The 25,861-nt window shown below is 37.8% G+C and overlaps 1 protein-coding gene and 1 long non-coding RNA gene across 2 annotated transcripts; both read left to right on the forward strand.

The window, feature by feature from the left end:
* Window positions 1-7,329: 7,329 nt before the first annotated feature.
* Window positions 7,330-15,191, forward strand: LOC113339668 (dual specificity protein kinase shkB-like). The gene is made up of 12 exons (XM_026584905.1): window positions 7,330-7,646; window positions 9,090-9,829; window positions 9,931-9,971; window positions 13,476-13,544; window positions 13,784-13,884; window positions 13,976-14,054; window positions 14,158-14,256; window positions 14,354-14,422; window positions 14,559-14,608; window positions 14,715-14,796; window positions 14,893-14,987; window positions 15,080-15,191. Exons 1-12 carry the CDS (start codon window positions 7,330-7,332, stop codon window positions 15,177-15,179), a joined length of 1,842 nt encoding a protein of 613 aa, XP_026440690.1. The 3' UTR covers window positions 15,180-15,191.
* Window positions 15,192-20,105: 4,914 nt separating this feature from the next.
* On the forward strand, window positions 20,106-20,897 carry LOC113339932. Its single transcript, XR_003355190.1, has 3 exons — window positions 20,106-20,184; window positions 20,252-20,344; window positions 20,410-20,897. It is a non-coding gene; the product is annotated as an uncharacterized LOC113339932 (long non-coding RNA).
* Window positions 20,898-25,861: the final 4,964 nt, after the last annotated feature.

Genomic DNA, 25,861 nt, shown 5'->3' on the forward strand with positions numbered 1-25,861 from the left:
TTTAGTTGAAACAAACTAGAACGAGTTCAGTGTCATGACGTCGAAAGTTATTTTAATAACCAATGAGAGAGATATTGATGGGTGGACTTTGGAGCCACTAAGCATGTTTGCTGAAACAGAGACCTTATTCACCTCCTATTAGAGGATAGGGGATGTCGAGAAACTCTATATGAGTAACTCATCTGCAACAGAGGTTGCATAAAAGGAAAAGGTCGAGCAGAAGCTCATATCTGTAATATTCTCACATTGAATGAAGTTTTCATATTCCGGGCATATGCAAGAATCTTGTACCTTTTTATGCTGTATATGGTAAAAGATTGAAGATCTTAAGTGAATTTAGAAAACTTGTTGTAACTAAGGGCAGTGATTTTTTAGGCGACGGTTATAAGACTTAGGGTCTTTATAAGCTTAAAGGAAAATCTGATAAAATGAACATAGATGATTCTTGTGATTTCTTTTGTGTGACTTTGACATGTAAATTATAAGTCAATGCATAAACTGGATAGCATAGGCTACGTACCCAAATTTAATTTGGATATTGAACACAAAAGTTAATTTCGCGTAGAATCAAAATATGATAAAAAAACCTTTTAACAAAATGTTCATAGAAATTCTAAACCCTTAGAATTAATTCACTCGGACCTAGTTGACATGAATCCGGTTCAAACTAGAGGTGGTAAGAAATGGTTTATTACTTTTATATACGACTGTACTAGGTATTGTCATATATATTTTCTTAGAGGTAAGGATGATGCCTTAGAACCTTTAAGATGTATAAAACTTAAGTTGAAAACCAAATGAATACTACCATTAAAACAAATAGGTATGACCGTGGTGGTGAGTATAAACTTCCGAAAGGAGATTTCTGTGTAAAACATGGCATAATACACGAAGTTACCCCTCCTTATTCACCTCAGTCGAGTGGTGTAGCTGAACGTAAGAACCGTACCCTTAAGGAGATGATGAATGCCATGTTAATTAGTTCAGGATTACCTTCGAACTTGTGGGGGGAAGCTGTCCTCTCAGCCTGCTATATCCTGAACAGAGTACCTTTTAAAGGATCAGATAAAACTCCATATGAACTGTGGAAAGGTAGACAACCTTATTATGCATACTTCAAAGTGTGGGGGTGTTTGGCTAAGGTTGTCATCCCTAAACCTAAAATAGAGGACCCAAAAATATAGCTTCGTCCATAACATTTACCGAAACCCCACTCTGCTAAGAAGCTTCATTTAGTGAAATGGACAAAGTCCGTCTGAAGCAGACTTGGGATCATGCTAGTTTACCTCCGGGAAGTAAGACCATATGATGTAAATGAGTCTTTAAGAGGAAACGTAAGATAGATGGAACTGTGGAAAAATTATGAGGCTAGGTTGATATCTAAAGGATATAAACTAAAAGTAGGTGTACATTTCCTTGATTCTAATTCGCCTGTGACAAGAATTACTTCCGTTGAGATGCTAATTGTTATTACTGCCATAAACAACTTAGAGATACATCAGATGGATGTTAATTCAAATTTTATAAAGCCGTTAATTAGATAAAGAAATTTACATAGACCAACCTGAGGATTTTGTAGTGAAAGTTTATGAAGACAAAGATTGCAAGTTGAACAAATCTTTATATTGTTTTCAAATAAGCACGTAAACAGTGACATGATAATTTGATCATGTGATAATGAGTAGTGGATTTAAGGTAATGAATCTGACAAGTATATTTGCAAGTAACTTGTTAAGGATGCCTATGTGATTGTATGCTTGTATATTGATGATATGCTTATACTTGATATAAACGTAGATATAATTAATTCCACTAAAAAATACGCTGAATGATAACGTTGACTTGAAAGACTTAGAATAAGGATGAGGATTAGAAGATAATCTAACATTTATAGTCTTAGTCATTCTCATTGTGTTGAATTTGTGCTTAGGAGATACAATCAGTCTGATTGTAAGCATGCCTTACTCCGTACGATTCTTCTTGTAGATTCGAGAAAAATAAGAGTAATGGAATATCTTAACTTGAATACTCAAGAGTTATAGGATGTATGATGAATTTAATGAACTGTAAGAGTCCAGACATTGCCTATATTGTGAGTAAGTTAAGTATATATACTTGTAGTCCAGAACAAGAGCATTGGGATGCGCTTAATAGAGTATTATGGTACCTAAAATACTCTATTACCTTTTGTTTTATTTATGAAAGGTATCTTGTTGTCCTTGAGGGACTTTGTGATGCAAACTGGATAGTTGACTCAGAGGAGTTTAAGTCTACGAGTGGATATGTTTTCACTCTAGCAAGAGGGTTTGTTTATGGAAGTTTTTCAGACAAACATATATTGCTCAATTCATTATGGAATCTGAGAGTATTGCGTTAGATAAAGCACGAGAGGGGGGCGAGTTCCTAAGATGATTTTTAGAAGACATTCCTCTCTGGCATAGGCCTGTGCCAGCTATATCTATACATTGTGTTATCCAAGCTATAATAGTTAAAGCTAAGTAATAACTAATCTCAATCGGCGTTATTTGCATTGATTGGCTAAAGTCCAAGGAGAATTTCGCGCAACCTTTGACGAAAGGTTTGTACAAAGAGATAGTTAAAAATGCATCGAGGGGGTTGGGGCTTAAGCTCATATATTAAACTTACCATGAAGGATACTCAACCTTGCTGACTGGAGTTCCCATGATCAAGGTTTCGAATGAGAAACTAATTTGTGGTGGGTAAAGTTAAACACTATCAGAGATTTTCATTCTCTGTCCCTTCCCTATGGTGTAGACGTGATAGTGTGACTGCATGTGGAGGATGACTTTTTAATAAGTCTTAATGAGTTCTATAGTTTCAATTTAAGATTGAAGTGGGGTGTAGCAGTAAACACTCTTGATGGATATCACCTATCTGAATGGGGAAGTGGGTCGCTTCCTATGAGAATATGAGTTGATTCTCTGAGCATTCTGAGAAACAGGATAAGTCCAGGGCCAAAACGGACACAACGGCACGAGCTTGGCAGTAACCTTGGAGATATCATGCATGGTTATTATCGCGGATTACACCAAACGCTAGCAGTTCAAGACATCGCGTTCACTGTCTAGCAAGTAGTTCCGGTAATCTCTCACTGAGCAAAGGTTCAAGACCTCATGGACACCTCTGCCTATAGTGGTATTTCCTGTTTTTCGTTTTTATCTATTTTTAATTCATTTTGAGAAAATGAGTTTTATGTTGTTTTTATGGTCTTGGTATTACTAGTTCTTAGGACCTAAGGGTCACTAAGGATTCACTAGTTCATGATTTTTCATTTTGGTGAAAGAAACCTTTAGCCTCACTTGTGAGAAACTAAAGATGAAAGCTCTCTATACTATTATGATTTATGCAATCCATAGTATGACCCTGGGATCAACACACCACTGTGTGAAGGAGAGGACGTTGAAATGGCTAGTATGAATTCAACATGCACGATCTGTCTGTTTGTTCAGTCAGTTCGGGTCGTGAGATTGGGTTGTTGATTTACCAAGATCTATCTGTGTTTTTCATGTTTTATTGAGTTTTCATTCATGTGGGGGATTGTTGGAAAAACGATTAATAAAAATACTTTATAAAGATTTTAATTTAGTGTTTCTTTTGTGAATGAAAACTTATTAGTCCCACATAGTGGAGTTTCCACTCTTTAGTTGTTTTTAAGAGACTATATAAGATTTTTAGTCCCACATAGGGGAGGAGCTCTTCTTAACTTGAGTTTGTCAATTATATAAATAAATTTACTTCTTTTGTAAAAGCATGGAAAAAAAAGGGGTTGCTCTATATTCTAGAGTGACCCCTATATGGTAAAGGGGTTGCTCTATATTTTAGAGGGACCCTTAAGGGAAAACATGGGTAAGGGGTTTCTATATTTTAGAAAGACCCCAAAGGGGATTCTCTATATATTAGAGAGACCCCCAAGGGAAATATTTTGTATTGCTTTCTTTTCATTCGCGATTTTCCTTAATGTTTTTTTTCGGAGTTGCCAAGCTCAAGTTGAGCATCTACTACATATGCTAGTAGTAGGTGTATTAGGGTGTTTTATCCTGGAGATATCCGTCCTGTGAGGGCTATAGCATCACTCTTGAGTGTAGCCGGGCGCTAATGTCTTAAGGACAGCGTGTTTAACACGCGACTCACTCTGTTTTCCAAAATTTTGCCCTGTTGCTGTTGCGGAGATATGGGGAGCTTGTTCATTTCGTCAAAGCAATCACTTCCATTATAAAGGAGCTAAGTATCAATAACTTTTTGCTTATTTGATTTTTCTTTGTTTTTGATTATTGCACCTAACAAAAGTTTAATGTGTCAATTAAATTTATAATAAAAAAATAATTAAATAATGTCATTTTCCTTTTTAATAAAAAACATTTTTATACCCATGGAGATAATCCTGATAGTTGTATGATGATGATGGTAGGAAACAAAACAATGATGGGGTGGCGGCAATTTTGTTAGGGTTGAGATTTGAGAGGGATCAGACGGTGGCTGATAAAAGTGTCAGTTCCATAGTATAATGATACTGGGTGTTGTTTGCCCACGTTAAAAATAATGATATTACTTTTGGCTTTTGCATGTGGGTGGAAAATAGGAAATAAATGGGTGGTAAATAGATAAAACCCTTTCAATCGGTTTCTATCTTTTCTTCCTTCTTCTTTCCTTTTCAAACCTTAAACGATTTAATCGTCGTCAAATCCAAAAAAGTAGTCCAAAAAAAATTTATTTAATTATTTTTCATATTAATTCTCAACAAACCCGTCCATTTTATTTTGTTTTAGATTGATTAATAAAATAGGATTCCGAGTAAGTAAATGGTTTTTTGTACTCTCAGTATGAGGTTCGGCGGGGAAGGAAAACCTAGTCTCTTGAGGATGAGCTGGGAGAAAAACAATTCCGACCCAGCCGAACATCAACATTTGTTCTTCGTGTGCGAAGAACATTCTGAGGTTCAACTAGAATTTTGTTTTCCTATATAGCGGGACCTTAATTTGTTCCTCGCATACGAAGAACATATTGAAATTTCGTTAAGTTTTCTTTGTTTCTACCTAGCTAATTCTATTATATGTCACATAAACTTTAATTTTCTAAAACTAAGTCTAACACTAAAATTTAGTTCATCTAATCTAATCAAGATATTAATAATCTAGTTAGTGTATTAATACAAAAAGGGTGGTTGTTTTTTACTGACTCGGTGTCTGAAACTAGCTCGGCACGAGTCAAATGTTATACCATTTATTTTCTTGTTTGAGTCAGATCTGACACGCGACCTGACTTAGACCTAACCCCTGACTTGGACCAATTTGAGTCGGGAGTAAAATGCCCCTGACACATGAAGTTAAGTCACTAACTAACATATTTTGAGCCAGTTGAGTCAGATCTGACTCAAAAAACAAACACATTGAATCAAATCCAGATGAGTTAAGTGATTTCAGTTAGATCCAGATGAAGTAGATATAGACGAGTCAGATCAAAGAAATAACACCCTTCTGTAATACTATAAGGACATTTTTACCATTATCGTTAATTTATGGATAAGATCCTCCAAAGTTTATTTCAAGGTGATCGATGGTCGCCAAAATCATCCGTGTATACAGCAAGTCGCACCCTTACAAATACCTTGCATTGGGAGACCGCTAGTCGGTGTAAGTATTTCGTTGTTGTGCTTATCGTGATGACTTGCTCGTGTACTCACGCCTTAGAGATTTTCTACAGTATTCAACAACGACATCATTAGCATTTGTCCAATCTACTTGCTTACCCAAGGTTAGTGTCGGTCATGCACGGTGTACCATGCATTGCTAGCAACAAAGTTGAGACGTCGGAGGAAGATGTGGACAAATAATGGGAACCCTGACCGAGAGCTGCTGATGCCTACTGCTGCTTATCCTGGGATGTATTTTGTTTTCTTCAACCAGTAGAAATTTAGACGGGGCATACGTAATCCATATATGTATATAATTATTGGTGGGATCCGTTGACATGATTATATTGACATAATCTTCACATTTTAGCGTCATCTTTTCTACTGAGCCTAACCGGCAATGAATTTGAAGTTAATTTTTTGGTGACATGTTCCTCATATAAAACTCTACATTCCTACCAAAAATGAGAGTATTCTGAAATACGGAACTTCATCATCCACAAATTTTAATTTCAACCGTTAATCTTCAACGGTTAATATTCAAAATCGTAGATCGCGGTTTTATACATCTCAGGATGCTCTTATTTTTAGTTGGAATGTAGACTTATAAAAAGAACATGTCACCAAAAAATTAGCTTCAAATTCCTTACCGTTTGGGTTCAGTAAAAAGAACTATAACCATGTCAACGGATTATGTCAATATAACCATGTCAACGGATCCTACCCCTATAACTATTATTACCACATGACTATCCTCAGTTTTATTTTTACACATCTTTTTTGAATGAATGATATAGGGGTAAAATGGTCCAAAATTATTTGGAGCTTCAAGTCACTGTTCAAGGGACAGTTCCCTTTATACAATAGAATAGATATATAAGGTTTTCGTCTATCTGATGTTGCATATAACAGGGTTTGGAGTAAAGGGGCGGTCTAATGAATCGTCGCAAATAGCATGTTCTGATACCATGTTAGAATACGGGCATCCAACTCAAAACCAATTGGCAATGAGTGGAGAGGCCCTAAAAAATTATAAACCGCAGGATCTTAGATTGCCCAACAATGTGGGACTAATAATCTCAACAATTCTGCTCTCTTGTCTTTTTTTCATCTCTTCCATTTCTGATAGTGAATTCTCCTCTACTACCTTTTTTTGTTTGTTTTTTTGCTGAAGCCTCTATCAAGTCTCGCCTAACCTTTCCCTTCTCTATCTCTCCACAAGGGCCGGGATATCGCCATCTTGAATTCTCTTCCTCGTGGATATCAAGTAACACGCATATATCATACATGAATATATGCAAGCAAAGATTCTAAGAATAGAACACAAATTACCCTCGATTCCTTCTTCCGTTGCTATTCGAAAGGTATTCCAAGTTTTAAGTTCCAAGTTGCTATTCGAAAGGTATTCCAAGTTTTAAGTTCCAAGACAAGATTCCAATTTGGACAGTAATGTATCAGTTTGTCTTTTCAAACCTGTAATTTGTGATATTACCAAAGGTATCACAAGTTATATGTATGGGAATATACTGCTTTAATTTGTAAGTGTGTACTTAGTATACATATCAATACAACAATGTTAATCGATCCTACCTTAGTTCCAAAATATAAAGATATTTAGAACTGTATGATCTTTTATAAGTTTCTGTAAGTATTGTAATAAAGTTTTATTGTCAAGCCATATGGATATTCCAATAACAGAAAACTCGCTGAGTAAAACTCAAGAACTTGAAGTAGAAGAAGATTCCAACCCCAATGATGAACAACTGCCGAAACATATCCCATCTGCAACCAAGATCTCTTCTGTCTCAAATCCAACAGATCAGACAAGATCATTAAGCGATATTTCTAAGAGAAAGGGTTGTGGCAGGGGACACGGGACAATAACAGAGAGTAGTAGCCATGATCCCGTGATCACGATTAAGCAATATCTGAATATCTTGCAGTCAATGGGTCAGTCGCTTCATATTATTGATCTCAATGGTCTCGTGATTTACTGGTACGTATATCTAATACTCTCCTATATCGCATAATAAATAAAATCCGATATTTGGAACAATACTGAGAAAGACTAGAATCACTGCATCCCACGAGCAAAAACCAAACTAGGAATCCCATAGTTGTTCAAAGCATGTCAACAATAAACGTTGTTGTGTCTGAAAGATAGCGGAAAACGGAATGTGGTGAATCAAATGCGATTTTCACAGCGTACACAGTTTCTACTATCACGAGACTTACAATAGGCTTAGATGACCAGAACCAGAAATCTCCGACTCTAATTAAACTGTGTATTTTTGTGCTATTTGCCTATTTGGATTGAAGATTATGCTGGGTCGAAAATCTACAAATATTCTTCAATTATTTGTTTGACCAGTCAACTATTGCCAGAGCAAGTTGACTCTTTCACCATACAAAACCGTTAGCAAATATCATCCAAACACTTACGTTTGCATGCAGAAAATCACTTCACACGTGTTCCAGTAAAAGTTCATTTTAGTCAATGGAAAATTAACCATAATCAAGGGACGCAAGATTGATATTTAAAATAAAAAAAAAAAAAAAAAAAAAAAAAAACGGAAAATGGGTCATTTGTCCAAATACTTTTAAATCACGATTCAAATGGACGAGTAAAAAATAATTTGGGTGAAATGACAAAAAAAAAATAAAAATAACAAGGATGAAATTGGATTCATCTTAGCTTAAATTTAAAATATAGCAAGGATGAAACTGGATACATCCTATATAAATTAAAAATAAGAAAAAATATTTGAAAATGGGCACGATGAAACTGGTTATATCCTGCCTATTTTACATTTTTATCCATTTAAACAGTATCAAAATTTAACTGCCCATTTCACCCAGAAATTGTTGATTTTGGTCTTTTTAACCGATTTTGTGAAAAAAAATTATCCTTTCACCAAGGCACCGTAGACTCTTAGACAACGGATTAGACTCCCTATTTCACAACTTAAACCCAATGAGGTGTCATGATCTTTGACCTATACGTAAAATTAGTCTTGAACCAAATATTCCTGGAATTGTACGAAAGATCACTTTTAGCGGAAATGATACACACGCGACCGTGTTGTACCGAGTAAGAGAGAATGAGTGGTCCCCTGACCCGTGGATTTAGCAGGAATGAGTTTAATGTGGATCCCACCCCTCTCTCACTCGGTATAACCCGTGAAAAATAAATTATTTCTACACTTTTAATTAATATCGAGGTAATTGTAAACAATGATAAAGTTATTATATGATGATATGACCTGATCTCGAAACTCGTCAGCACTAAATTCTTGATGGATAAGAAAAAAGGAATGAAAAATTTAATGCCTTGAGTGCACAGCCTGTACACACCACACATCATAATCTCAAAAGGCACAACCCACAGTTTGAGAAATAGCTCTTTTTTTTCTATCTATCTGTGTTGATATTGCTACAGGAATCAAGCAGCTGAACACCTATATGGTTACTCTGCATCTGAAGTTCTTGGTAGGCATATTAAAGACATCATGCTTGATGCAGCAAATGAAATAAATCGCAGGAATAAGTCAGGGGAAAACTGGACAGGATTGTTCCCTGGCAGGAATAAACAAGGACGACTGTTACAATTTCTTTCCACCAATACCCCATTCTATGATGATAGGGGTACTTTGGTAGGGTTTCTTTGTGTATCAAGTGATTCACATCCTTTTCGAGAAAACATAGTAGTACCAGTTTCTTTCAGTGAAAATCCTTCAAAGAGTGATTCGTATCCCAGCTCTAGTTGGCTGCATAGAACTGGTCTCAAAACAACTAGCCCTGACTGTGATTCTCAGCACAAACCTCTGCAAGATATCGTATCTTCCATAACATCAAAACCAGTAAGTTTTGATCCTTTGATGGCTACGGGAAAGCCAGCGAAAACAGGGATTAACCTAATAACTCCTAGGGTGAAAGGAATATTTTGGCAGCAGAAAAGCCAGCAAAAACAGGTGGTAGAAACTAACCTGCTTGGTGGAAATGAAGCCTCTAATTCCTTGTTCTATACTTTTGACTCGGAAAGAACAAGTAGCTTGGGCATATGTGGTACTAGTAGTAGCCTCACAAGCTGTTCTCGCCATAAATTTTATATGGAAGCAGACTCTTCGAGTTATGATATCCCGTGGGGCGACTTGACTTTCGGTAAACAAATTGGGCGAGGTACTACATATTTCATTACTGATAAAACTTTTTCCTTTTGTGATACTTTATCAACTATGAAGTTTTTTCGGATCTTTTAATTTCTGTTTGATGGGTCTCAGGTTCATATGCAACTGTGTATAGTGGTCTATGGCATGGCTCGGTAAATCTCTTTCCTTCTTTTTTTTTTTTTTTTTTGATTGGTCAATAGGAAAGATTCATCGAAAAAGAGGTACTTAAGGGGTACCTCAACCCAATATACAACCGACACAAAATAAGGAGACCGAATTTGGAATCGATCATCCAAAGAAAAGAACAAAGAACAAAAAGCAAAATGGGAATAATTAAGAACCAAATGCCTCGTATGCAACTCAAAGCGACCGATAGAAAATACGAGTCCTGCAAAGCTATCACCGTGTTCGCCGTCGAACTCAACATTTTAGTTTTTGACTCCGCCTAAAAATAAGCTTGAATCTTAATATCTCGAATTAGACTTTCCAAATTTCTCTTTTTGAGATTGAAGATTCTAGAATTCCTTTCTTTCCAAATGCACCACCATATAACAACCGGTAAGTTGTTCCATATACGGTCAAGTCTTTCATCACCCCAATCGTGACTCCAAGTTTTTATAGTTTCGGAAATATTACTATCGTAATTCCAATTGAAGTTGCATACTTCAGAGAAATAATTCCAAACTCTCTTTGTTCGCCAACGATCATAGAATAAATGGACACTTGTTTCATCTACTTCATCACAAAACCGGCACTCCATATCCACATCCATACCCCTTCTAATAAGTTGTCCATCGTCATCAACCTTTCTTGGTATAGAAGCCATATAAAAAAGTTTACTTTTTACGGATAATGACGACTCCAAATGATCTCACTTGGAAAGCTAATATCTCCTTGGTCACAAAGAGAATAAAACCCACATTTAACTGTATAAGTATCAACCGTATTGTTTCTATCCACCATCCACAATCTAGAGTCCACGGCCCCTTCTTGAATATTCACCACTTCTAGTAAAGAGTTTATAGAAGCAATCTCCCTCATTATAGCTTGAGAATATCTACTTCGGGACATGAACTTCCATTTGATGTCGTTACTTGAGATCTCATATAACCTAGCCACCACTTTCCCTTTTGTTCTTGAAGCTTCAAAAGCCAATGGAAATCTATTGCATAAGACGGCATCTCCAATCCAAAAATCTTCCCAGAATCTAATTTCATTTCCCGCACCGATCTTATATTTCACATGTTTGTTAAAATCCTCGAGCTCGTTATAAATATTGTACCACAAACTACATCCCTTTGGTCCTTTCGGTTGAAGAGTTTCCAAACCGGTTAATGATTCTCCAAATTTTTTCACAATTATCTTTCTCCAAAAAGCATCCTTTTCCGTTCCAAATTTCCACCACCGCTTTTTGAGGAGCGCCGAGTTCATGAATTTAGACTTCCGGATTCCAAGACCACCTCCTTCTCTAGATTTTACGATTATGGACTGCCCGACATTATGAATTCTTTTCTTGTTAGAATCATCATCCCAAAGAAAATTTCTTACTATCTTATCAATCATATTTGTAATGGAGCATGGTGCAAGAAAGATTGATAAATAATAAATGGGAAAACTAGCCAAAACACTTTTGATGAGAGTCAACTTACCTCCTCTTGATATTGATCTCCCATTCCAAGAGGAAAGTCTCGTGTAACATGATTCAATGATCTTCTCCCACTTGCGAGTGCCACTAACTTTATCACCCAAAGGAAGACCGAGATAAATACTTGAAAAACTTGACGTCTTGCACCCCAACATATTAGCAAGTTTATCAATGTATTCAATGAGAGATACTCCAAACAAGAAACTTTTAGCAAAGTTGATTTTTAAGCCCGAGGTTAACTCAAAACATAGAAGTAAATACCGAAGAGAATCTACTTGTTCACGCTTCGCATTGAGAAAAACAATGGTATCATCGGCAAATTGGAGATGGTTAACTTTAGTTCCCTCGTTCTTCACCGAGAAACCGAAAATTTTACCAACTTCTTGTGCCTTACTCAGTATATGACTCAATACCTCTCCAAAAATGGTAAAAAGAAAAGGAGAAAGAGGATCACCTTGACGAATACCCTTCTCACTACCAAAAAACCCATGAGTGGTACCATTCACAAGAACCGAAAATTTTGAATAAGATAAGCAATTCCGTATCCAAGCACGGCAAACGCCTACAAATCCCATTTTAAATAAGACTTCATTTAAGAAGTTCAAATTCACATTATCAAAAGCCTTCTCAAAATCTAATTTGCACACCAACCCCGACAATTTTTGACAGAGCACATTCATTTGCTATCAAAACTCCATCTAAAATTTGACGCCCTTTAATAAAGCTAGATTGAGTAGGAGAGATCAAAATAGGAAGACATACCTTTAGACGCTCCGCTAAAACTTTGGAAATAATTTTGTATACACTTCCTATGAGGCTCATAGGCCGAAAATCCTTCACCTCCTCCACACCGATCTTCTCTCGAAACACCTTCATCAAATCTTCTTTGATAAACTCTCACCCAACAATATACAATTTCATAGGGAAGCCATCCAGACCCGGAGCTCTATCTACTCCCAAATCATGAATCGCTTTCTTCACTTCTTCTTCACTAAAAGGCCTCTCTTACCAAACTCTAGAATTCTCATCAATACTCTTTAAGCACATATCTTTAATTCTTGGTCTATGATTAGATACTTCCTTAAAAATCTACCTCAAAGTGATTTGCAATGCCTTCTTGTTAGAATACGGGCATCCAACTCAAAACCAATTGTCAATGAGTGGAGATGCCCTAAGAGATTATAAACCGCGGGATCATAGATAACCCAACAATGTGGGACTAATAATCTAAACACGCCCCCTCACGTGTAGCCTCGTTGGGTCTAACACGTGGACAACAATAGATCGAGTAAAGCGGAGTAAAGGTGCGGTCAAATGACTAGACACAAATAGCCTTCTCTGATACCATGTTAGAATATGGGCATCCAACTCAAAACCAATTGGCAATGAGTGGAGAGGCCCTAAGGATTTATAAACCGCATGATCTTAGGTTACCCAGAAAATGTGGGACTAATAATCTCAACACGCCCCCTCACGTGTAGCCTCGTTGGGTCCAACACATGGACAATTAAATAGGGTGACGCGGAGTAAAGACGCGGTCTAATGACTCGTCGCAAATAGCCTGCTCTGATACCATGTTAGAATACGGGCATCCAACTCAAAACCAATTGGCAATGAGTGGAGAGGCCCTAAGAGATTATAAACCGCAGGATCATAGATAATCCAACAATGTGGGACTAATAATCTCAACACTTCTTTAAACTCATATCAGTAGGATTCGATTTGTTAGACAATATTATCAGGTGTGAAAATGCTTAGGTAGTCAGTCCCGTTAGCAGAAAATTAGAAATTTAAACAGAAAGGAGAGTTTTTGACACACGACCTACGAATCCTTCCTAGGTTTACGTCGTACCCGACTAAATGCCTTGTTTATATATACAAATGTGACAAACAAGACAGGTAGGTAGGTTCTAGCATTTGTGACCCATCTTGACCATGGCATTGTGCAGAGGAAGTGTATTTAATTTAATTTATCATGCTATTAGAAGGAACTCATTTTTGCTTCTTGCAGGATGTTGCGATAAAGTTATTTTTCAACTTGGACTACTCAGAAGACCTGCTACGTTCCTTCAGAGAAGAGGTTGTTTGTGAACTCGTGCTAAGTTTATCATCTAATACTACAATGGTTTGTAGAAAGTTCCGAAGAGAGCACTAAGTTTGTCTTTGTGCTTCCAAGGAACTTGGTGTGAATTTATTGTTGCGTTTTCATATTTCTGTCTTCTGTATATATATATATATAATTAGGATAGATTTTTATGCGTACCTGGTAAAGAAATAGATATAACAAGCAGCGGCCTAAAAGTCTACTTCTGTACGAAGGTGTCACTGATGAAAAGGCTCAGGCATCCAAACGTGGTACTCTTTATGGGGGAAGTAACTTCACCTGAGTACCTATGTATCGTAACTGAGTTCCTCCCACGGTTTGTGCTCCACTTTTACTCCCGGTTTCTATTGTGTGTGTACACCATTTGTACAATTCTACTTACTGAGCCAATAACGCTCCTGTTGCAGTGGAAATTTGTTTCAATTGCTACGACATCACACTCCTACATTAGATTGGAAACGGCGTGTGCAAATGGCTTTGGACATTGTGAGTGTTGTTCCTTACAACGTTTTTACCGAGGTAAGTTAATTTCATATGGAACAGATTGCCAAATCCCATTTCTAATTCATTATCGTTTTCTGGCTTGTAGGCACGAGGTATGAATTACCTTCACTATCGCAACCCACCAATCGTTCACCGTGATTTGAAGTCATCAAATCTTTTGGTTGATAAGAACTGGACTGTGAAGGTAATTACTTCTTATAATGTTCTAGAATAAGCATGGTTTTCTAGTATATATGTAGAGACATCCTTGACTCACCTCCTTGATATTGTTCTTGCTGTAGGTGGGTGATTTTGGTCTCTCACGACTCAAACATGCAACATTTCTAACAACAAAGACTTGGAAAGGAACGGTAATAGATTTCATAGCATTGCTTTAGTTCTTTGTTTTCTGCTTCTGTAGGTTTTGTATGAGATAAAACATTCACAATGGGGTCCGTCGTTGGATCATTAATTTTTACCTATTCTTTTATGTCATTGTGTTTGCAGCCACAGTGGATGGCTCCAGAGGTAATTCGTAATGAGCCAGCGGATGAGAAGTAGGCATTTAAGTTCTGTAATTTCTTTGTTTTTAGGATGCCATTCTTCCATTTCTGGTGATTAACAAACTTTTATATTCTATTAACTAATACATGGGAAACTTAGGTCTGATGTATATAGCTTCGGAGTTATACTATGGGAGCTTGCGACGGCAAAAATCCCATGGGATGGCCTGAACCAAATGCAGGTATGTTATTACGCAACATATGATCATTTAGTACTCTTGTACTCCAATTAGTATCTTTCAATCTCTTGTTTACGGTTCTGGAGGGGAATTATGTAGGTGGTTGCTGCGGTAGGATTTATGGACAAACGCAACGAGATACCTAAAGATATTGACCCTCACTGGGCATCTCTAATCGAGAGTTCCTGGAACAGGTGCTTATTTAACAACATGCTTTCTATTCAACTATTTCTGTTTCTTTCTGGACTATACATAATTTAAGTTTTACTCTCACTTGACACCTTAGTGACCCAAAATGCCGGCCAACATTTAAGGAACTACTTGAAAGGTTGAAAGATCTGCAGAGACGTTATCTCGTTTCAAAGCCCAAGAGAATTCCTTGTTGAATTATCGTCGCCGACTGTCTAGAACTATCTTGAATGTAAAAACTTTACCTTCCTCAGAGTGGCGAATCTAGCTGATAACAAGGGTGTGCACTTGTTACCCCTACCCACTGGGCTCCCAAGCCTAAATTTCCCAGCCCAAAATTTCCTCCAAACCTAATTTTACTTTCTTGCTACTCCTAACAAGACTTTGCTTCCCCTTAGTCTAGTTTCTAGACTCGCCACCATATTTAAATTTAGATATTGTGGATGTAGATTTGGTGTTTGCAGAAGATATTGTGCATGTATGCCCAGAAAAAAAATAAAACTATAAAAGTGTGATGAACCAAATTGTACTTTAATTTAATAATCCTTAAGGGAAAGAGTGTATATAACCCATGAGTCAGATCAAGCCAACAAGAGGTATCACGCAAGAAAACCCCTTATCACTATACATTTTCATCATCTGTGTAGAAATTTTGTCGTCAAATCTTGCGCAGCTGAGGATAAAGGGCAACCTAAATGACTTCGAATCTCAAAGGACACAAGACCCGCTCAGCCCTTGATGTATGCTGATGATGATTTGCTAATCACCTACTCAGCAGACCCAAAAATTTATGAGAACCTGAATAAAGTGTTGCACTGCTATTCAACTTCAGCAGGTTAACTAATTATTTTTTTTTCTTTGCTAGGCTAGAGCAGGACCCAGGCCCCTATCTAAATCCATCCAGTTGGACTAGTCCTACTGCTAGACCCAACTCCGCCAAACCCCTCCATACAAATAATTTAAATACAAATGTCTATGGTGGGGATCGAACCCCTGACTTCCTCCTTACTGGAGTTGATGGGATACCACTAAGCCAGGCCCGGTTTTGAGGCCCGTCAAGTTGTGCTCTTGCACAAGGTGAAACTTTTTTAGGGCCCAATACTCTTGGGTAGTTCAATTATTTTTTTTTAAAAAGGACGACAATACATACGGAAACTGAAATTTAACTTCTCCTAAACAAAGGGGTTGGATCAAATTATCGCTCAAGAGGATCTCAAAACGACTCAAACTTCCGCTCAACCCTAGAGGATCTCAACCCAAGTCGAAGCATATCCTTTGTTTCCATTCAGAGCATCCATAACAATTAACGTTAGTTTAGTTTTGCATTCATGATTCGTTATTCATAAGTAGCATAACCCGTTGACTAGAATTTTGTTTCCATTCAGTTTCAGTACTTATTACTTATGTTAAATTCTTGTTTGGATCCGGTATGTTAATGTGTTTCCTAATCAATGGGTTCATGATATAATTCATGATCATGCTATAGATGAAAATGTACATGTCCCTGATGATGCAGGGCACAAGGAAATTGAAGGTGATTTGAGCACTGGACAAGAAGAACTAGCAAGTCAATGGGTTCCTTGACCGTGAACATTCGTGACCATAGAGCAGATTTCATTACGAAAAAATATAATGTGTATGTAGGGGAAAAATTTTATATCGATGGGCGTTTCGGGTTTTTTCGTACAAGGTCATATAAATGTCAGAGACGGTCCTGCACTGAGCTATGTTTTTGGATCCAAGTTAACTAATTATTGTGGCATTGATTTTATGTGAAAATGTTTAGTTGGATGGGAAAACATTGTTTAAGTGAATGCCTGGTTTAAGATATTGGCTTTGATATCGTCTATCCATAACTATACCACCTCATTGACACATTGGTTAAAAAAATTAGGATTCTAGGAGTTTTAGAAAATATAAATGTCTATCCTATATGGATTTATACATTTTCCTCCCGATGCATTCTATTCATTTTATGAAATGGAAAGAACTTTCTTCAAAGAAGCCCTTATGTATTTTGCTGTCCGTGGATCTTCATGAGCTTGTTAGCTGTAGGCTTTTATTATATCTTTAGCCTTTGCATATCAAAAAACAAAAAGTAAAAAAGAGTTATTTTTCACTTTGATACAGAATCTCATCATGGGTACGACTATCATTGTTCACTACTTTACATAATAAATTCACATGCGATATGGAGGATCCACTCACACTTTTATTTTTACACTATCTCACACTTTGAGTGTCTATGTTCCTAAAAAATCCTAATCGGTAAAGGATTTGAAGCTAATATTTTGGGGATATGTTACTCTTGTAAAACTCTATATACCGATCAAAAATTAGTACATTCTGAAATAACAAACCTCGCAACCTACCGATCTTAATTTTAACGGTTGAAAATCCGTTAATTTTCGACGGCTAATTTTTAAAGTGGAAGATATTGTTGTTATATATTTCGGAATATCCTCATTTTTGATAAGAACCTAGAACTATATAGGAGGAACGTGTCACCAAAAAGTTAGCTTCAAACTCGCTACCATTTTGAATTTTTTAGGACAAAAAACATCCAAAATATGAGATAGTGTGAAAATAGAAGTGTGAGTGGATCCTCCCTCTTTACATGCTTGTCTGTGTTTTATTTTTCCTTCACATCTACGCTATGTATCACCTAATATGCACATGCCTTTCTCACACTCAATAACATTACCGTGAAGTGGCACTCAATAGACAAAAGTTAATCATTCTCATGACTCATTCTTGCAGAAGTGACAAAGTTAATCAAGAATGAGTGATGATAATGATTTAACTTAACTTTAGTGATTCTCCACAGGTGACTCACATCACAATGGACAAAACGTGGGGTCATTCCGTATCCGACAACACGTACAGAGTGTGAATTCGTGCACACTCCTTAACGAGTGTATATTTCACATTTTAATTTCTACCCTTGATTTAATTTAGGAAGTTATGTAACGAGGGTCGTGATTCTAAACATGGAGGATAATTGGGCCATTAGTTAAACAATCAACCAATCAGAAGAATATGTGAAATATACACTCGTTAGAGAAGTGTGAACAAATTTGGACTCCGCGGAAATAAGGTCATTCCGTATACACGTACAACGAAGATTAGCGGTGAATTGTGATTAAGTCTTCTCAGTTTCCACATATTTTCAAGGCTACTAAAAAAGTACCGGTTTATTGGGAATAATATCAAAATTCATGTAAAACAAACTAGAGAGTCCTTTGTTCTATGTGAATCTTGATACCTCCCCAGTAATCTAGCACCCATTAGCAATATCACATTTTGTAACTACTGGAAATCCAATAATACACCCAAATGGAAATGAGATAATTCTAAGACATAACTCAAGTGAACGAAATAGTAATGTTGCTTTATTATTAGATCGAGATGATGATGATATTACAAGTATTGAAACTTACAAGAACCCTAATTTACTTTTTTCTCAACATGACCTCTCCAAATACCAAAAATCCCACCCTTTAACAATGAACCAAGATCTCTATTTATAAGCAAAACTAAGTAATGAAGTACAACTCATTTTACTTTGCCGGTAATCACACAATTCACGTGATTCTGATTTATACTTCGCCCAAGCCATTTTTCAATAAAGTTATTCCATTCTTTTCGCCGATAACTTCGGTAACTTGTCGGTACAGCTGCCCCATTTCTTGCTCAACAATTCATCTTCATATGAGACTATTATTTACTTTGTCACGCTGCTTCTTCGTTAACTACTTTCTCGCTCGATCACCTTTATCTCGCTTGTGGGTTATCTATACTCATTTCGCAGATCTCTTATTCAGAGTGGATTCATACTTCGCAGATCTAATCTCGGAAAAGTAATTGTGACACTTGATTTGACTTATCACTAACATTCATCCTCGGGGTTGATAAAAGATCTTCTGTCTAAGATTCACTTCGTCTATTTCGTGCACCCTCGTTCGACCACGTGGCGAGTAAGATTTATGTACCTACATTTTTCCTTTTCTCATTCCATTCCCAAGGAGTAAGGTCGGAAAGAGAACTCTGCATTAAATTCGTAACTGACACGTTTCCGCTATTCTCGCTTCCATGTTCCCCACGATCTTTGTAACTGCTCATAACTGGTTCCACTTCCTCCACCGTTCCAATGACCTACCTTTGCCGGTTACTTTCTTCCCTACTATAAATACCTCATTCTTTTCCCCTGTAAGGTTTTTTCATTCTTCATCTTCTTCTCTTCTGCTATCTCTCTGCTACTACCTCCGCAAGTTCTTCTTTGGTAACCTTCTCTATTTTCAGATCTTCAAGTTTTTTAATTTTATAAAGCGATGGCTCCCAAGAAGATTCCATCTCCAACAGCATCTAAAACACTAGAGGACTTTCAGGACGATTTTTCGAAAAAGGGTTTAACTTTAACTTCAGCAACTGATTCTTCGGTTTCTCCTCCCATTACTGCAGACAAGTTCATGGAGTTGAACTACCGATGGATCATCTCGGAGACTTGGTCCTCCACCAGAATCACCATCACTCTAGGTCAACTGAAAGCAGGTCTTTCCTTTCCTCTATATGATCCAACCACCCCTTTTTTCTACGAGATTTTGACCAAGCTCCAGCGAGGTGTTTAACAGTTGAGCGAAAACGCAATTCGTATTGTGAACGAATTCGTGTTGCGTTCAAAGAGTGGTCCTTCTCAGATTCCGTTAGTCGCGAAGGAATTTGATCATAAAGACTACAACATTGATTCCTTCGTCTTGAATTATACTGATAAAACCCTGACTACGAGGAAGTATCAAGAGTGGGGCGTTAATCTCACTCGGAAACACATGGACGACCCCTCTAAAGCTCTTATTCAAGATATTGAGCGTTTCGGTCATGCGAGGAATGATCGACTTCGCTTTTCTAATGACGAATATTGGATGATGCTTCCCCTGATCGCTGAAGGTCCTTTGATCTTGGGAGTTGATGAAAATGGCAAAGCTCATACTGGTCCTCTTCTTGAGCATCTCCATCTCGCAACTTATGAACCTGGGAGGCTCCAATGAACTGGGGTAAGTTTTGTTTTCCTTCTAACTCGCCTGCTTTTCGTCTATAGCATCTCTAACTCTATTCTCACCGTTATAGTATCCACTTCCTCCTCCTGGTTTACTTAAAGACCGTAAGAAGAAGAAGTCCACCGCTGAGTCCCCTGCTTCTGAACAGGTATTGTTCAATTGCTTCACTTCCTTTCTTTCATAGTTTTATCATTTTCTAACTTCATACTTCGCAGGAGGATGAGCCTGTGGACCCTCAAGCTGCTGCAGGATGTACTATAGGTCAGAGGAAACGTGACCGTCCTTTGATACCTTCAAATGCTAATAAGGTATTTCGCCTTTCATACTTCGTGGATTCCGTTTTGTGTCATTCACTAACTTCGCAAGTTTATAGGATGGTACTTCCACTCTCCTTCAGCCAAAGATCCTCCAAAGCGTCAACGTAGGGTCTTGGATTTAGCTACTCTAATCCAAATCAAGGGTTCTAAAGGGGCTACCAGTCAGTCTGCTCCTCCTTCTCCTCCTAAACATCAACCAGTTGATCCTCCCCGCGAAGTCATTCCTCCTCAATCATCCGATGGTGCGAAGTCCTTTTTCTCTATTCCAACTATTGTTGTGGATGATTCGCCAGAAAAGTCGTCCAAGGATAAGGAGGAGAAGAGTAAAGACAAGAGGATGGTCTACGAAGTAGAAGATACTGCCTATATCCCTGACATGGATTTTTTGAGGAAGATCTTTATCACGACTCGAGAGAATGCTTCTCTTAGATTACCTGTTCCTGAATCTCTTGCTTCTTTTAGTTCTGATACCTTCTTGGCTGAGGATCAGTCTTTCATAGTGAATGCCTCATTGAACCTCTCTCTTCAGCAACATGCTGCTATAATGGGCTTGGCGAGTTTTAAAACTTTTCTTTTATAATATCTCGAAAACCCTTTTCTAATTCGTTGTTTATTTCGCAGGAGTTCAATCGCCATATGGCTCAGCTCGTTGAGACCAGAATGTTTCGTGAGCAACTGAAGATCTCTGGTGCTCGCATTCGTGAGCTTGAAAGGCTATTTGCTGAGGAGAAGGAGTATTCATCCAAGCAGGAAAATAAGGATGATGAGCTTCGCAGTAAGTTCCCTTCTCTTATGTGTTTAATTCTTGCCTTAGCTTTATTTTTATTGTATTTTGTTTTACTTCTCGTCAAGCTCGATATATGAAACATCAAATGGCTGCTTCCGAGGCGACCGACTTGCTCGAAGGCACCCGCTTGGAAAACTTAAATCTTACATCCCAAATCAATAGTTATGTGACTGAGAATGAGATTTTGAGTGAAAAGGTTGAGATATTGTTTCTTCAATCTGACCGTTTGTCTACTAAATCTACAAACAACGAGGAGTTAAACTTTCATCTTCATAAAGAGAATGAGGGTTTAAGGGTTCAGCTACAACGAGTTGGTAACCTTCTTACTACTTCGCGGAATCTTCACTCTTCGTCACTGGCTCAGATTAAACGATTGGAAGAAGATAAAGCCTGCATAATTAAAAGAAAGGATAAGTATGAAGCTGATCTTCGCAGATCTCGCAACGAAGTTATTGATTTGAAGTCTGAAAATGATAAGTTGAAGAGCAAAATGACTTCTCTTTTATCTCGCTTAGAGAGGATTAAGGGTAAGAAGAAGGATACGGTTTCTAAAAATAAATATATTGAACCTTTGAAGAGTGGGAAACTCGTTATTAACCCTTCTGACGATGATAAATCTGAATCCAGTCACGGTATAGGATGGGATAATTCGTATCATGAACTTTGCATCCAACTTGAAGCTGCGAGATTCGAGATTTCTAGACTTGACCATCTTAACGCTAATACCAAAAAGACTTTGGGTTCTGTTATTTTTCAGAAGGAAGGTAGTTTTAGGTGTTTTAGGTAATCTCCCTTCTGCATCATATTTCACTTCTTAAGTTTTCTCACTTGTTTCTTTTATTCTTCGCAGAATCTGAGCAGCATTACAAGAATCAAGTTCTTCATCTATCTCGCCAAAGGGATGAGTTGGATAAAGAGGTCTCCGACCTCAAGGAGGATATGAAGTATTTGAACGAGGACTTTGTTAACATGGAGAAGGATGCTGCTAAGGTTGTGAAGATTACTTGCAAAAATGCTCAAGATGCCAAGGTCCAGCTCTTCAATGAATTCTGTGATTCTCGTGGGATTCCTCGTGTGGCTCTGGATCTCGAAGTATTTTCCGATGAGGAACCTGCCGATGACAAGAAGGCTCCTTCTGACGAGGATGATAATGATGAAGATACCGAGACTGACGAAGATATTGAGACTGAGAATTCTAAGGGTAAAGCTCCTTTGATTACTAAGGTTGCTGACATTCCTTCTTCTTCGACAAATCTTCCTGATCAATCTCGTGATGCTGACAATGTTGAAGTTGAAACCGTTGATGCTGGTGGTGGTGCAGAGGTGAAAACTGATGGTACTGGTGGTGATGTCTAGGAGGAATTCGTCCAAGTTGTTCATATTCAGAAATTACCTCTTCAATCTTGATTCCTTGTCCTTGTTGATTCTTTACTTTTGACATCTTATCTCTTCTAACATTCTCCTAAACTGGGCGCTCCCAAGCTTGGGGGCATAATACTTTGGTTTTGCTTCAATGTATTATTCTTTTGCTTTCACCTGTCTCAAAATCCTCAAAATTCTCATTGCATATGATTAGTTGTAACTTATCATGATTAGGGTATACTTAATTTTGAAAGCAAAAATATCAATATCTCTGGCATGCGAATTGATCTTACACATATAGTATATACTTGCGAAGGAAATACTCAAAAGAATAAAAATTATAAAAATATATTCTTGCCTCTTATTCTTTTGTGGAATTCCGAAGCATACCTGTGTTTCTTTGTGGATTACCTTATTATTTCGTGCAGTATTCAGATTGATAGTCTTGCCTCTTGTTCATGGGCCTGATCTCGCTGTAGTTTTGTAGTTTATCCATACTTTGTTGTATTCTGCCTTTGCATGTGATATTTGTTTTTCGTAATTCGTCCTTTCCTGCAATATTAGTTTCACTTCGTAGTAATAATGTATTGTATAAAATGATGCCTTTGTTTTTTGCTTTCGGTTTATAATTTGCCTCTTGTTTTTCATGTTATGTTGCCTCTTGTTTTATTTTCCCTCATCCTTGCTTGCAATTGCGAACTGTTACTATGAGGTCTTATTGTGCCTCCTAGTTAAGGTCTTATTGTCTTCTACAGGTACGCATAGGGTCTTACCATCCTGAAAAGGTCTCAACGTGCCCCGTTTCTTCTGCTGGTATGCCTCTTGTCTTCGGTCTTCCTTGGAGTCTTCTGTCGATTATTATTTGCAGGTCTTATTTCGCCTCCTAATTAAGGTCTTAGTATGCCTCACCTCGTTGTTCAGGGCATTCTTTCGGCGAAGTCTCAGGCGTTCTTTATTCTTGCGAATTAAAGATCCATCAACCTCGCCTTAGCTCTCGTGTCGAGGTCCTACTTCGCGATAATACGACAGGCATAATTATTCCCATGAATAATATCCCCGTGATATTGTCGTCTTTTGGGTCACTCAGCTCCCTAATCTGGAGGGTGTCGTCCCTTTATATTCCTCCTGATTGTCCCTTGGTATCAGTTGTTTTCGTGACTTCTTATCCCTTCGCCAATATGGCTCATGGTTACGAAGTCACACCCTAGGTGGGGTTTCTTTGGGACCGAGTGCAGGATCATGCCAGGCCATCTACTATTTCCACTGGCTATGTCCCGACACCCCTTACTGAAGGCCATCATAAAAGGGACCCTCAGCGGATAGGTCTTATCATTGCCTTATTTATCTCTCTGAGAGTTGTTCATGACATGTGTTAGGTCTTATTATTGCCTCTTGCACTTTCGTACGAACTAGGGTGCACGCCGTGGATTCTCAGCCTTCCTAGGCGAAGGTTTTAAAGTTTCCATAAAAATCGTTTTATTTCGTGGGTCTTATCAGCCTCCTAATGCGGGGTCTTACTTTTCTATTTAAAAGGTCTTATTTTTCCCGAATATTTTTTTTTCGTGAATCATGTAAAAGATATTTCATTATGTTTCTTCTGCTGACGAGTACATACCTTTTTCTTTTATTTTTATTATTCGCTAGTACATTTCATTGCTATGGATAATACTTTTTGATATAAACCGGATTCCATGGGTGGTCCAGCCTGCTATCTTGCCTTTCTACTTCGACATATATAATATTTCCTTCACCATTTGTGTCTTTGTCTCGGCAATCTGCGAGTTCATAAGCTCTGTTACCTAAAACTCTCTTCACGATATTCGGGCCTTCCCAAGTGGGTTCCAACTTTCTTCCTGGGCCCTTTTGGTAAGGTGGGATTCCACGCAATACCAACTCTCCTGGTACAAAGCTTCGTTCTTTCACTCTTTGGTTGCACTCCCGAGATATCCTTTGGTGATAGTTTGTCATATGTTGTAGTGCGATTTCTCTGTTCTCCTCCAAGTCATCCAACTTCGTAAGAATTATATCTGAATTAAGGCCCTTTATCCATGCCTCTTGTTTAGTTGTGGGAATGATGATCTCAGTAGGTAACACTGCCTCTACTCCATATGTCAAACAGAAGGGGGACATTCCCGTCGCATTTCTCCTTGTCGTCCTCTATGACCATAGCACATTCGGGACTTGCTCGCACCAGCCTTTATGATGTCCTTCTAACTTTTTCTTTAACGTAGTTGCTATCGTCTTGTTCGTTTCCTTCGCCTGCCCATTACTTTGTGGATATAACGGAGTTGACTTTAACCAATTTTATTTTAAATGCATTGAACAACATCTTCACGTTTTCCCCCTCAAATCGCTTCCCATTATCAGAGACGATTTCCATAGGAATCCCGAATCTACATATGATGTGCTCAAGAATAAAATCATATACATCACCATATCGTGTGTGCTGCAACGGCTTAGCTTTGACCCACTTCGTGAAATAGTATGTGGCTACTATCAAATATCTTCGCTGCTTACTCCCATTCACGAATGGTCCTACAATATCTATGCCCCACATGGCGAATGGACATACACTTAGTATAGAGTTTAAACTCGTGGCTGGTGCATGTATTTTTTTACCAAATCTTTGACATGCCTCGTATCTCGTGGCAACATTCTTTGCATCGTTATGCATGTGTGGCCAAAAATACCCTTGTGCCTTAGTTTTGTGAGCCAAAGATCTAGTGCTACTTTGATTACCAGTGTTACCATAGTGTATTGCCTTCATTATTTCAATTTCATCTTTCTGCGACAAACATCTCAACAGCGGACCCAAAAATGACCTTCGATAGAGGATTCCTTCTCGCAATTCATAGTTGGTGGCTCTCCCTTTGATTTTATGTGCTTCAAACCTGTCACGAGGTAAATCTCCTTTTTTTCCAAATATCTATAAGTGAGAGTTCCCCAATCTTCCTCCTCTAGCTCTATTATTGCCTTCTCATATTCTATGAGCAAGATCTCTCCATCTTCTAGTTCTTTGCTTACTGATGGTTTCATTAATCGATCAATACAGATATTCTTAGTTGAAGAATCGATAATCATTGAAGCTATAAAAGTCAACGCATCAGCGTGCCTGTTAATATCCCTGCTTACATGTCTCCATATTATGATTGGTATCCGCGAAGAATATTCTTTTACGAGTTGTAGATATTTGTGCATTACGGGGTCGCTTGCATTGTATCTTCCTTCAATTTTTCTAACCACCAACTGTGAATCATTGGTTATCCTTACTTCGTCTAGTTCCATTCCATTAGCTATTCTTAAAGCTTGTACCACTGCATCATATTATGTCTCGTTGTTGGTTGATTTGTACTCTAATC

The sequence above is a fragment of the Papaver somniferum genome, unplaced genomic scaffold (assembly GCF_003573695.1).
Source record: "Papaver somniferum cultivar HN1 unplaced genomic scaffold, ASM357369v1 unplaced-scaffold_21, whole genome shotgun sequence".
In the NCBI taxonomy this organism is placed as follows: domain Eukaryota; kingdom Viridiplantae; phylum Streptophyta; class Magnoliopsida; order Ranunculales; family Papaveraceae; genus Papaver; species Papaver somniferum.

Excerpts from the sequence above, each read along its gene's own strand:
- LOC113339668 (XM_026584905.1), top strand. The coding sequence starts at position 7,330 with ATGGATATTCCAATAACAGAAAACTCGCTGAGTAAAACTCAAGAACTT. Across the intron at positions 9,972-13,475 it reads GTGGTCTATGGCATGGCTCG|GATGTTGCGATAAAGTTATT; the intron begins GTAAATCTCTTT and ends TGCTTCTTGCAG. Across the intron at positions 14,797-14,892 it reads ATGGCCTGAACCAAATGCAG|GTGGTTGCTGCGGTAGGATT; the intron begins GTATGTTATTAC and ends GGAATTATGTAG.